This window comes from Ambystoma mexicanum, chromosome 7q (genome assembly GCF_040938575.1).
Source record: "Ambystoma mexicanum isolate Mex_15411 chromosome 7q, UKY_AmexF1_1, whole genome shotgun sequence".
NCBI lineage: Eukaryota > Metazoa > Chordata > Amphibia > Caudata > Ambystomatidae > Ambystoma > Ambystoma mexicanum.
In genome coordinates, this window is record NC_090941.1 from 284672518 (window position 1) to 284685517 (window position 13000).

The 13000-nt window shown below is 47.2% G+C and overlaps 1 protein-coding gene across 1 annotated transcript in view; it reads left to right on the plus strand.

Annotated features, from left to right (window-relative positions):
- The window catches only part of RBM26 (RNA binding motif protein 26), a 1704516-nt gene that overhangs the window by 1298393 nt on the left and 393123 nt on the right, over nucleotides 1-13000 (plus strand). Inside the window, exon 19 of the mRNA XM_069639899.1 lies at nucleotides 5934-6038. Within this exon, the coding sequence (XP_069496000.1) occupies nucleotides 5934-6038 (105 nt within the window). The remainder of the gene's footprint in view (nucleotides 1-5933; nucleotides 6039-13000) is intronic.

Sequence of the window (13000 nt, forward strand, 5' to 3'; positions counted from 1 at the left end):
TCCCAAGATCCTAGGTAGTTTGTCCCTACTGCCCCTGCATGCCCACAGGGCATTTGATAGTATGTCGTACATGGAAATAGTGCTAAAGGGGTTTGGATTTGGCCCGGAGTTTTCTAGATTAATATTCTCAAATTTTCAAATTCCCTCGACCAAGGTCAAGGTCAATAAAAATTGGGCTCTGCTAATTAGGTTAGCCAAAGGTACTAGACAGGGCTGTCCTTTGTCCCCGTTAATTTTTGCCCTGGCAATGGCGCCTTTTGCTCAGCACGTTAGACTGCACCCGGATATCCTGGGTTTTGAGGTGGAGGGAGAACCCCACAAAATCGCGCTATATGCGGACGATTTGCTTTGTTTCCTGAGGGATGCCCCAGCACACTTCCTCTCCTTTTAGACCTCCTAAACAAGTTTTCTGCGATATCTGGCTTCAAAGTGAACCCAGCTAAATCAGTGGGAATGCCCCTGTCTGAGGACCCCGGTAGACTGGATGAAATATGAACAATAATGCGCTTTCCCTGGTCTCCAACAGTGATTTTGTATTTTGGTATACAACTGACTTCAACATACGCAGGTCTTTACAGGGCGAACATTCCCCCTCTGTTTAAAGAGTTAAGGGAATGGCTACAGCGGTGGGACTCCTAGGAAATTTCATGGTTAGGCCGTATTAACGCGGTCAAGATGACACTCCTCCCGAAGTTATTATATGTATTCTATTCTTTGCCAATTACCATCCCTGAATTTGAACTCCTAAACCTCCAAAAAGAGAGATACTGGTTCATCTGGAAGAGGAAACCCCGTATTTCTAGTGAACTCCTAACAAGGGGAAGGATGTTTGGGGGGAGTGGGACGAGGGGGTTGGGCCTTCCCTCGATACCACGCTGTTATAGGGCTGTGCAAGTAGCTATAATGCTTTCTTGGGGCGATTCACCGGATCCCCCTAAATGGTTAAAGATCGAGCAGGCAGCTGCCTCACTTCCTCTGGCTCACTTCCCATTTCCCCAGAAAGAGGCGCGTAATTATAGGGGTAGGATATTGCCAACCACCTTGTCCACTCTACAGAGTTGGGATAAAGTACGTTCGCAGAGGGGCATCCCACTGGGACCATTGTCCCCTGTCGCTCAGAACCTGGCTTTCACCCCCAGGCCTCACTCCCACAATGTTCCGAACTTGGTGCCGAGATAAACCCTTGCGCCTGAGAGATTTATATGTTAACCAAGAACCCTTGACCTTCCAGGAATGTAAGGAAAGGTTTGACCTCCCAGAGACGGAACGCTTCCGATACATACAGCTAGATGGCTTACTAATAGAGGCATCCGTAGGGCAGCTGGAAGGGTCCTTCTGGGGGATTGAACTCAAAATTCTTTGAGGTCAGCAATCCCACAAGATTTCGCTGTGTTATAGACTGTTAGAGAAATCCTCAATAGATGAGAATCTTCCATATATGAAAGCTTGGGAAAGAGAATTGGGCCTGGAAATTCCAGATGAATCTTGGCAGCGGATCTGGCATCGAACTCGGACCAGTTCTCGTTGTGCTCTCGTGAAAGAAAATGCTATCAAAATCTGTTTCAGGTGGTACTACCCGGACACATGTTGGCACGGGTGCAGTGAGCGAGGGGATATGGCTCATATGTGGTGGCACTGCCCGATTATCCAGTCATATTGCCTGGAGGCACGTTCTAGAATTAAGGAAATCGCGGGCTCCCTGCTTCCCATGGACCCAAGGGCACTCCTGCTGGCGGATGTCCCAGAAGATGGTTCCTTCCCCATGTCAGTGCATAAAGCAATCTTGGTCTCACATGTACTAGTGGCGGCCCGCATCACCAGAGCCCGATTCTGGAAAACGATAGAGGGCCCGCAGATAGCCTACTGGTGGACAAAAACGTGGGAATTGTTAGGCTTGGAAAAGCTTACGGCCATGGTGGGGGGAAAACTCTTGAAATTCCGGAAAACCTGGCGCCCTTTTCTGGACTTTGTTTCTGATAAAGAACATATGTTCTTCCAACCACAACTTCTGAAGCACTTCATGATTTCCTAAATCGATTGTTGATTTGTTAGCCCCGCACTTATGCACTTTTGATAGAGGATGCGCATCAATGGAAGTCATGTCTATGAACTCTTGATATGTAATATTGATTTAATGTATTCATGTTCATGATCGGTTAAAGGAGATGTAACTGACCCAATGAATTTAACTTTGTAAAGCCCCCCCCTTTTTTTTCTCTCCCCTTCTCTCTCATTACCCCCGATTAATCAACTGAAGACATATATAAAGTACTATATAATTTGTGCTTAACTGTTATTTAACGCCAAATATGTGAAACACTGAGGAACTGTTGGGGGCAAGAGGATTCTGATTTGAACATAATGAAATTAATTGTTGGTATAATTGTTTGTAATGCCTTTCATGTTGAAAATCAATAAAAATATCTAAACAAAACAACAACGAACAACCATTGATAAAAAATATGTTGTGTTTTATTTGGTTTCTTATTTTGATGGCACAAAAATACTAGACATTGTAAAGGTCTGGTTGCAGCTCAGCGAGGGAAAATCCCCTGTACTGACCGCTGTCACTGGGGAAAGTTTGTATAATAGCGCCAACGACACAGGCGGGTATTACTCGTCGAACGCGGTGTCCAAGCCTCCCATGAAGCCACCATGTGTATGAACGACAGGCCACCAGCCGGTACCACCTATGAAAGAAAAAGATACAATCTATTTTTAAATGACCAAGATAAGTGTATTAAACCTTAGTTGTCAATGACAATTCTTGTATGCAATGGCATTTTTGCCAGGACAAATGCTAACTAGACACTGCACAATATTGAACGACTTTCATGTGACTATTACTAGAGAATTGCAAGACTAAACGGATATGACAATGATATCTTGAAGTTATGAGAATATAGGGGACAACCGTGAAATAGTACTGGCCTAACTGACATCACAACCAGACTATACTTACTCGTTACTTGGATTACGAGGGCGAACTGTTGCGCGAAGTTCGTGCATAAGCACCATCAAAATCCTCAACACGGACCGTGTGAGACTGACTGCTGTGAAGTCTGGCAGCTCGGTAACGCATTGCGGCTGTGGATCGCCTTGCGATATGTAGGACAAGCATCCAGAGTTTTCTCGACAGCAGCAGTTCTCCACCTTGGTTGGCATTAGCGCGCACCGATTGCAGGTACACCAGGTGGAAACACTGTCCATGCGACTAAGCCCAGGCTCTTCATCTGTTGAAATGTCCGCCCAACTGTTGTCCAATTTCCCATCGTTTACAGAGCTTGTCCTCACCAGTAATTCCTCCTCGGAATACTCGGGCTCGTACAGGTAGCGCATTATTGTTGCCATTGTGTGGTAAAGAAACGAAAATAATTTATAGCGGTCGTACTGGTATCTGTTCACACGGGCTACAAGCAACGAAGGTAGCTGACCAGAGCACCGAAACGAGTCACAGAATACTCCAAGAAATACAGCGATAGGAATGGAAAAGAAAATCTACTGTTGTGGGTTGTGAAACGCTCTGTTTATACTTATCGAGGAAAGAGGCTTCCTGCCATTTCCATGGTGATACGTCATTAGCTGAATCGCAGAGAATGTTGACACGAGACGTGCTTTGGCATTGTGAAATGGGCGGTACGCGTCTTGTGATGTCCGGCTCAGGGGCGGGGGATATGATTTAGTGCTGCAAACGCAGGTCACCCAGGGCGATGCGGAAAGTGATAAGATTATCACAAGATGGCCACGCCCTGCTGCCTGGTTTTGCTTGTGTTCATGAGACGAAAACTCGGGTAAGGTGCGTAGGAAATGTTTGTACGATCGATCGAATTATGGTTAAAAGCACATGGCCGACCCATAGGCCGAACCATTCCTTTAAGAGGGTGAATTGACATTGGTCTGGAAAGTTGAAGATGTTGGTGGAACGGTACTGCAGACTTCAGGTATTGTAGAAGCGTGCAGGGGACTTAAGACATTTAACAAGTGTGTCTGATATTTAAGGCATTTAAGGGCCGGTGGGGATGTGAGATGTTGCAGGATGGTGCCTGGAGACTTAAGATGTTGGAGATTGTATTTGATACAAAAAGTGTTGGCAGTACTGGAGTCTTGACACAGTTTTATGGATGTGCTTGAGGCTCAAGCTGTTGGAGGAGGGTAGTTGAGAGAGATATTGGGGAAAGCCCTTAAGATTCAATGTGTTGTGGGAGAGTGCTGGAAACTTGAGATACTAGAGGCTCTAGACGTTGAAGCGGGTGTAAGAGATGCAAGATGTTAGCAGCAGGTAACATAGACTTGCAGTGTTGGGATTTAGGAAGGGTTTGGGGTTTGTGCTTGAGGCTCAATGTTATGGAGGTTGATACTGGAGACTTGAGATGTTTTACTAGTGACTTACAGATGTTGGGTGAGAGTGTTTGAGACGTAATGTGTTGTAAGAGAGTTGAAATGCATTGAATGCAGATTTAAGATGTTTGAGGGGTTAACTGAGAGACTGTTGGGGTGTTGAAGGAGGGTACAGGAGACTTAAGTTGCTAGTTTGCTTGAGATTGGTGGTGTTGGAAAATGCTGCAGACGTGTGGCACTATGTAAACATGAAGGTGTTGGAGGGCGGGAGTGGATGGCTGACATTTAAAGCTGTTTAAGGAGCGCCCATAAGTGTGAAAGCATGAAGTGGTACAGCCTCTGATTGTCTTCTGGTTGGAATTGTGTTGATAGGTTGGTGTTTCCAGTATGTGGCCATCACTTGGTAGGCACTAGATGTTTGCGCTGTGGAGTGTAGGCCTCTTTGATATGCGCTGTCTGTTTATAGTTTAACCCGAGTGATGTGCAATAGTCCAGGTTGTTGTGTTGGATGTCTGCTTATAGTCACAGTAATTTGGGAATGGGCCAATACACACTGATATTAACACTTCATATGGTGATCCATTCTTGTATGAAATGTATATCATATTAGAGTGATATTGTAACCATATTTTTCTTAGTGCACTGAGGAACAATGCTACGTGATGCCCCTTCCTGTTTTGTCAAGGGGAGAAAGGTCATGTGCCATCCCTTCCCGGGATGTCACTTGGGCGGGGTCAAATGACATCTCATCATGTTAAATCATCAGAGGTCAAGGGTCATGTGATGTCAATTCCAGTACCCCTAGCATTTTGGTGAAATGACGTCCCTGTAGAAGACACTAATCATTTGCCACCCTCATCCTTAACCTGTACTAACTTAATTGTTTGATTTTCTGATGGATATCTGTTTGCCTTTTATTAGTTCATAATTAACCCTCAATTCTTCCCTTAAATACACCATTCATACTGTGATTGCTTGCTATCTTTTTTTTTGCTTCAAAAGTAGTGGCTGTTTTATTGTCCTTTTCAGTAAATGGGGAATATGGGGAGGTGTCAGTTAGGGGCATTGGCAAATCCATATACAGTCCTGGGATGTCACCTTTAGAGACCTTGTTACAGCTATGGAAGAAGGGTGGATTCCCTTGGGCACCTTGTGTCTACTATTTAAGTACTTACAGATCCAGTCTGAACCTGGTTTCTTTGTAAAGAGGATTCTATGTAAGGAGGACTGTTTCTATCAGAAAGAATACATATGAACGACAAATATTTTGTCGTTCTCATTTTTCTGTTGCTCCAAATACCTACTATTACCATGGGCGATGGATCATTTTTCAGAATTATTTTGGTGCTGTTTCTCTGATGTGTGTCCAGCACTGAAAAGTTGGAGTAGTTGGGATATTAGTCACCAATAATCTAAAACAATCAAAGCTTAGGATATTGTCTTTTCATAAATAGGTTTATGGTTCTTTATGGGCTGTGTTTTTGTGTGTACTGATGAAGAGCATTATTAGTAATTTTTTGTTCATTTCATTGTTGTATGCAAAGACTGCATTTAGTAATACTTGGCACATCAATCAAATTCTGATTATTTTTCAGACGCAGAAAGAATTACTAGATACAGAGCTAGATTTGTATAAGAAGATTCAAGCTGGAGAAGATGTTACTGAACTGAGGAGAAAGTACACAGAGCTACAGCTTGAAGTAAGTTTGAGGACCTGTTTCTGTTTACAAGCTAAAGTGAGAATTTCTCTTTGTACATCATGCCTTTATCTTTCGATTAATTTATTTCGGTTCATGATGTAAACGTGTGTTGTTCAGTCTCAGGTAATTGAATTCCTTCTTCTGGTCATACCAAGCCTTATGTATGGAATGGTGACAAAGCTGAATATAGATACCTATAGTATTTCTACATTTTGATTGAGGTTTGATCTCCTGGAAGGGTAGAGCGAGCTGGAATGGCCTTTTGTTTGGGAAAATTAGTTATCCTCCTAGGAAGTCCTTATATTGTGATTTGAACACCCTATTAACAAGTGTAATTATCTGGAGTTTTGGTCCCATTAAGTGGGAATTGCTCCTTGAAGAAGTGAATTGTGCTTCTGATCAATTAGAAGTGAACCCAGATATTGTAAAACGTAGGTTGTGGAATTTGGTAGAACTGAGGAACTGCAAAATGATCGGGGATTTAAGCCTCAGGCATACAACATTGGGAAATTTCCCAAGTATCTAGAAAAATTCCCAAATCATAATCTCAGAATGGAATTTATGAGGCTACAAATAAATTTGCTATATACTAAATAAATCGTTAGTTCAAGGAATAGTAAGGATAATCCCCAGCCTACATATCAGTACTGTAACAATACTGAGATAAAGGAAACTCTCAAGCACATAGTCACTGTGTGCCCAGCTCTGACACCTATACACTCTCGTTATTGGGGGTGGGGGGAACTTGCATATAAGAATGAATTGTTGGGAACCCAGTTAATTGGCAATCTTGCTTTGAGGGAAACTCGGTCTAGCTGATAATCAAGTTACTGGGGTTCCTTAAAGAGATTGGATTAACCTGGTGCATTAAAGCTTAATTTGAGGAAGGGTTGATCCTTTTAATTGTAAGGCATAATGATATGTTGCTATGTTATTAGGCGGATACGTAGGTTTTACTATATGATTCATTTTAAAAGAGGGATTTGTGTTATTGTTTTTAGACTGTTGATTGTAATGATGAACTGGCTTTTTAACATTTTGTATATTAACGGGATTGTTTTAATTGTGGAAGGTTTATGTGTACAAACCACAATAAATGTAAATAAAATAAGATGGTCATTAAAGCATTGGGGCAATTAAAGGTTATGCAATATGGTTGTCATAAATGCACATGCTCTGCATTATTCTGCCATCTTTGGTTGCATAGGAAAGTCATTTGAAATATTGGGTACTTTTGGCATTAGTTACTGTAATTACTGTAATTACTGAAAATTACTAATTAGACATGGCCACTTCTTCAGCAATCAAAGCTTTCATTATGTTGCCATTTTTACATTTTATCTTCTGTACAGTCATTGTATGTTTTTTTCACTCTGCCTCCACTTTCCAGTTTCTTTAAGAAAACGACAGGCTGGTCTATTGTTTGCAACAGATTCTTCAAAGTTTCAGTTGGCGGGAACAGATTTTAGTAATATTGTAGATGCACTTTAAGGTCAAACTCTACATTTCAGGATCATCCCACTGTTCCTCAGCTGGGTGTGGCAACCTGCATATTCAGGCAGATAAAGAAAAGCGGTTTCAAATATGAAGTCTTTCTTTTAAAGTTTTTGATTGCTAGCATGGCTCATACATGCTTTTTTCCAGCATTGGATCTTTCATGAATATTCCCTGTGTCAGGCTGGGAATTCTTGGTAATATTAAAGCAGTTTTATTCTAAACTTAAAAACTGCTTGGCACTTTTATAGCCTATTGCTGTCACTTAGGGGGGTCATACTGCCCCAGCGAATGATATCCGTCCTGCTCGGCTCTATCCCTGGTGGCCATCTTCAGATTTTACTGCACGTTTACATGTTGGGAGTCCTTGTTGTTTTGCTCTGCGAAATATTCACTTTTGTCGTAGTTTTGAGATTAATTTTTCCATCGTTTCTTCATCAACTTGGGTGACTACATGTACAGGGAGCAGTATCCTGTGAAGATCCGGACAATCAACAGATCTTCTTGCCTTGTGAGGCCTTCTACTCGAGTTTGAGTCCTTCAACACTCTGGTAGCGGACGTCAGAAAGAAAAGCCTCTTCAAGGCCTTCACAGTGTCACCTCCAGAACATTTTTGTGGACGACCAGCATGACAAATGCCTTCTATTGCCTGCTCCTGGACCACAATATGGATAACTGTTCCATTTGCCAGCACTTTTCATAGAAAATTCAAAAGGATCGTCATCAAAAATTGCTGACTTGGCAAGAGGAGGGTGTGATGTCCTCAGTTCATAGTCATGCCTCTTCCAGTATTGGCAAGAGGTAGAGGTCGCATGAGGAAACTTCCCTGGGGAAGAAACCTAAAAGGGGACACAAGTAGCACGCTTCAACTGCTCCCCCGTCGGCAACACCGCTAACCACGTCCATGACTAAAGCACTGTCATCTCAATCTTAAAAACGCCTGTCTAAAAAGGCTCAGTCGACTACCCACAACCTCCATTGGTTAGCCAAAGGCACAAATTGACAAAAACAACCTTGTCAACGAGGACAGAGTCATCGACTCTGTCGACGGTCTGCAAACCAAAAACAACCAACCCTTCATGAACGGCTCGACCGTCGACGATCACTTAGTTTAGTTGACTGCTTCGACAACTACCACAGCTGCCTCTAGGATTGCTTTGCCTCCCAGCCCAGCTTCAACACAGTTGATGGCACTGTTTGGTACTCCACAGGCCCCAGTGCTTGCTTCATTTCCTAAAGGTGCCAGTGTGGACTGGGAGAGGCCTCCAACACTCTCCTTTCTGCCACGGCACACTAAGCACACTAAGGCCAAGCCACTCTTTACGCTGGTGCCTGCTGTGCTGGCTGTAGTGACACTACCTGCCTAAATGTTGTAACAGGGCAACATTTCAGAAGAAGATCCTCTGGAGGCTTTATTTTCTGAATATAAAATAAAGTTCAGGTCTGTTAGGCTTACTTTTGCAATTACAAGCTGAAGACTTGGCTATTCTTGCCCTCCAACCTCCACTAACTATCCCTCCTAGAATGTCTTACCCTAGCATGCACTGCTTATCTAGGGGGAGGGTATAAAAAAGAAACTAGCCTTAAGCTTTTAAGAAGCCAGTTTCTGGAACTAATTCATTGGCCATACTGGAATATGAGCACAGAAGGGAGTCAAACCAATTTTCTTTTTTCTCTGTTCACTGGAATTTAAAACCCAAAAATGTCACCACTGTGTCTAATCACTAATTCGGCATCCCTCATATCTGTGGAACAAAAGCTTGGGGGCTAGTCTCTTTTTCTATCCCCTAACCCCGGTAATCAGTGCACCAGCGCATGCTAGGGTAAGACATTCCAGTAGGGATAGTGGAGGTTGGAGGGCAAGAATAGCTGTCTTTAGCTTGTAACTGCAAAAGTAATCTTGGCAGACCTGGACTTACTCTTACGTCCTGTCCCCTTTCCGCCATACTGCATGGGCGTCCCTTCCTAGGGACGGGAGATGGAACCTTTTTCACCAGAAAAAACCTTCTTCCCCCTTTAAATTTAGAGGCGCGCAGGGGTGCAGCCCTGGGAGCATGTGCTGCCCTGACTCTGCCCACCGGCAGCACACCTTAGTCCCCTTTTCCGCGTCGACAGGAACGTGCCGAATTTACCAGCGCTCCAGGGTTTGGCTTCGCCCATGTAATTCCACGCACAGATACTCTCTCTGTCTTTTTCTCTCATTTTACTTCAGGTACAATCCTGCGACAGACTCTTTCCGACTTTCGACCCTCACGCCCTCTGCCTCTGTTGCCTTGGCCCCGACCACGGCTGGCAAGCTTGTACTGCGTGTGACAGGAGGGAGCACTTCCAGAGATCGTTTTCAGGTGACCTGAAGGACTTCGTCAAACATCAATCCAGGCTCAAGGTAGGGCCACTCTTTTCCAGCGCACCCCGCCAGGGTAACTCCTTTCCAAGGACTCGCCCGTGCAGGAGGAACCTCTCAGGTTATCATACCAGCATGAGTACTGAGGCTAATCGAGCTACCGGCCGACAGGCCGAGCGGTCAGTTGATCCTCCCGGTGACAGTGCTGGGGAACCGAAAGGTTCTTTACTAGGTCTTCACTAGAGGTGCCACACCCTAGTACCGGCAACATGTCTGAGGTGGCGCCTATACGCAATACTACCGGAAGATCCGCCGAGGGCGAAACGCCTACCAGGTCTCTGCTTGAAGAGCAGGATTGGCCTCATGATGCACACTAATAGTCCAGGACGAGGCTGGTCCCAGTGAGCCAAGCAGCACGACACAGGCACGTGGAAAGCAGCTCGACAAGATGGCCCCAGTGCCAGACATTATGGACACCCGTCCGATACCGCACCAAGGAAGGGAGCTGGTGGAGGAACGAGTGTCAAGGTGGGACTGGTGTCAACCAGGTGGACTGCAGCCTATCCTTCATTTACACAAGGCAGGTTCCTGCTGTATCCGTATGGGCAGGGCAGGGCATGCAACGGCTCCAGCAGCTGCCCGCTCTCCCGTCAATATCGCCTTCCACCCCTCAGACATGCAAGGACAGGTTTTTTTAAAGGTTCCTCTGGCTCATGAAATCTCCTCGGATGGGGGTCATCCTCAGGGATGCCATCATGGACGTGCTCCCACCAATGGCTCTGGTGCTGCAGGCCCCAGTACAGGTCCTGCGGGCCCCATTACAGCCACAGCTGCCCGCTCCGGGCTCCGGGCTCCCAGCACCCCTCCACTGGTGCCGGACCAACCGGACCCCCAGGTGGACACAGACGAGGAAGAGGACCCTGACACACTGTCGTCAGCCAAGGCCTTCCACAAGCGTCTTGCAGGGCTGGCAGATTACTTGGACCTTCCTCAACCCGAGGTTGAGCAACTAGCAGAGGGAGTCCTCGCCAAAGTCCTCATGCTACATCCTGCAGCTAGAACATGGATCCTGATGCAGGAGGACATGGTCGCCTTGGCCAAAACGTGCTGGCTTAAGCCCCACTCGGTCCAGCCGGTCAATCGACGCCTGGACGCCAAGTACAGGCATATGGAGGGGGATCAGCTCTCAAGATCACGGCCTACAGGAGGGCCACTGCGCACTTCCTCAGCAGAGAGGTGCCATTGGCCTGGTGGTACCAACACCTACTGGGTCTCATGGCAGCAGTCCTATTGGCCGGTCCCCACACGCGACTCAGGATGAGGAGGATATGATATATTTTATTTATATCGCGGTCATACACAAGTGTTACATTCAGCTGCACTGCGCAGCATCATGGAACCAGGAGTGGGGCTCTCAGGCGGAGATGATCAACCTTCCTCCTTCTCCAGCATGGGGTCTGGCATGGATTCACATGCTCATGAATATTCCCCGTCGTCAGGCTGGGAATCCTCGGTAAAGAAAAAACCAGTATCAGTTTCGTTTCTGATCTGTCTTTCGTAGTAATAACCAATCACTGGTCTCTGCGTCATACTGACCACAGCCAATGACTGCCCTCTACCTAAGCACCTCCTCCGGCAGCCATCTTCAGATTTTTACCGCACGTTCATGTGTTGGGATCCTCGTGCTATTGCTCTCGAGCGTTAGTGCTATTTTTCGCGCTTTTTTCACAAAAAAACTTCGATTCTTTCGGTCAAAAGAGCCTCAAGCTCCACCGATCCTACATCCGATCTACGGGGACCCGTGTCGGATTCATCTGTGCCCCTCAAGGGTGAAGATTTCGTCGAGCTACACTTCGGAGGACTCCAGAAGCTTCTCAGGCCCGATCTCGGAGATGGCCCAGGAGAAGGGAAGCTCGACGCCCGGAAAGCTGTTCAGGGTCTGCCCTGGATGCCAGCTGCAGAACGTCTTCAAGGAGGACGAACACTCTTTCTGCCTTTACTGCCTTCATGAGGACAAGACGCACGTGGAGAAGGACTGTGCGTTTTGCGGCAACATGTCGGAACGGACCATGAAGGACCGCCATCAACGTCTCGCCAACTGGCTGGAGGGTAAGAGCCCGTCTGGCGAGAAGAAGAAGAAATCCGAGCGGTCTTCTAAGACCTTTGAGGGCGCCCCGGCGACGGGGGCCCAACATAAGGCCAAGCACCGCGAGTCCGCTGGCACCGGGAGCGCCGAACGGTCGGGCTCTACGGGCGCCAGGCAGGGCGCACCCTCCCCGGCACCATCAACCACGAGCCAACGCTCTGGGTCGGGTAAGAGGAAGGCCGAGCACCCGGCGAAGCTCCTGGAGAGGCCCCGGTCGAGCTCTAAGGCAGAGGAGGAGCGTGGCAGTGCCCCCTCCCTCAAGGATAAGGCGGTGAGCGCACCTAAGGTGGTGAAGGCCTTGATCCATCCGACCAAGCCCTCTATCGAAACGGTCGCGGCGGCCCTGGCTCAGCCTATGGTGGCTGCACCAGTGGTGGCGACCTCAGGGCCCAGAATCTCCCTGCCTCCTCGGAGGGAGTCTTCCTTTGTGCCCATCGATAGGACCCCCGTGAAACCCTCCGTGGGGAAGAAGAAGGGGGGGCAGGGCGTCGTCGTAGATTCGGCCTCAACCTCAGAAGAGGAACTGATCGAGGTCTTAAGCCACGGCCTAGGCGTGGAAGGCGGCCAGCCCGTCGGAATGGACCCCGACGCAGGTGACGACGACGACATCGTCGAGGATACCGACGGGGCCCCTGCTCGCCCGTCGGATTCCCCTCTGCCAGCGCCGCAAGACAACTCGGCGGCCATTTTGTTGGCCATACAGTCCTTATGCTCCGAGATAAGGACGAGGCTACCGTTACCGACGGAGGAACCTCTCCCGTCGGGGGATCCAGAACCGGGACCTTCTGGTGTTCCCCCTACCAAGAAAAGAAGGATCCATCCACCACCTCCTTTTCAACCGTCGCGCCCCGTCCAGCCCTCCTCCCCGTCCACCCGAGGGGATGATACGGGGACTGACACGGCAGCGACGGGTACGGACGACGAGGCATACGACGAGGATTTTCCGTCGTCGCCTCCCACCAGGGCTTCTCCGCCCGA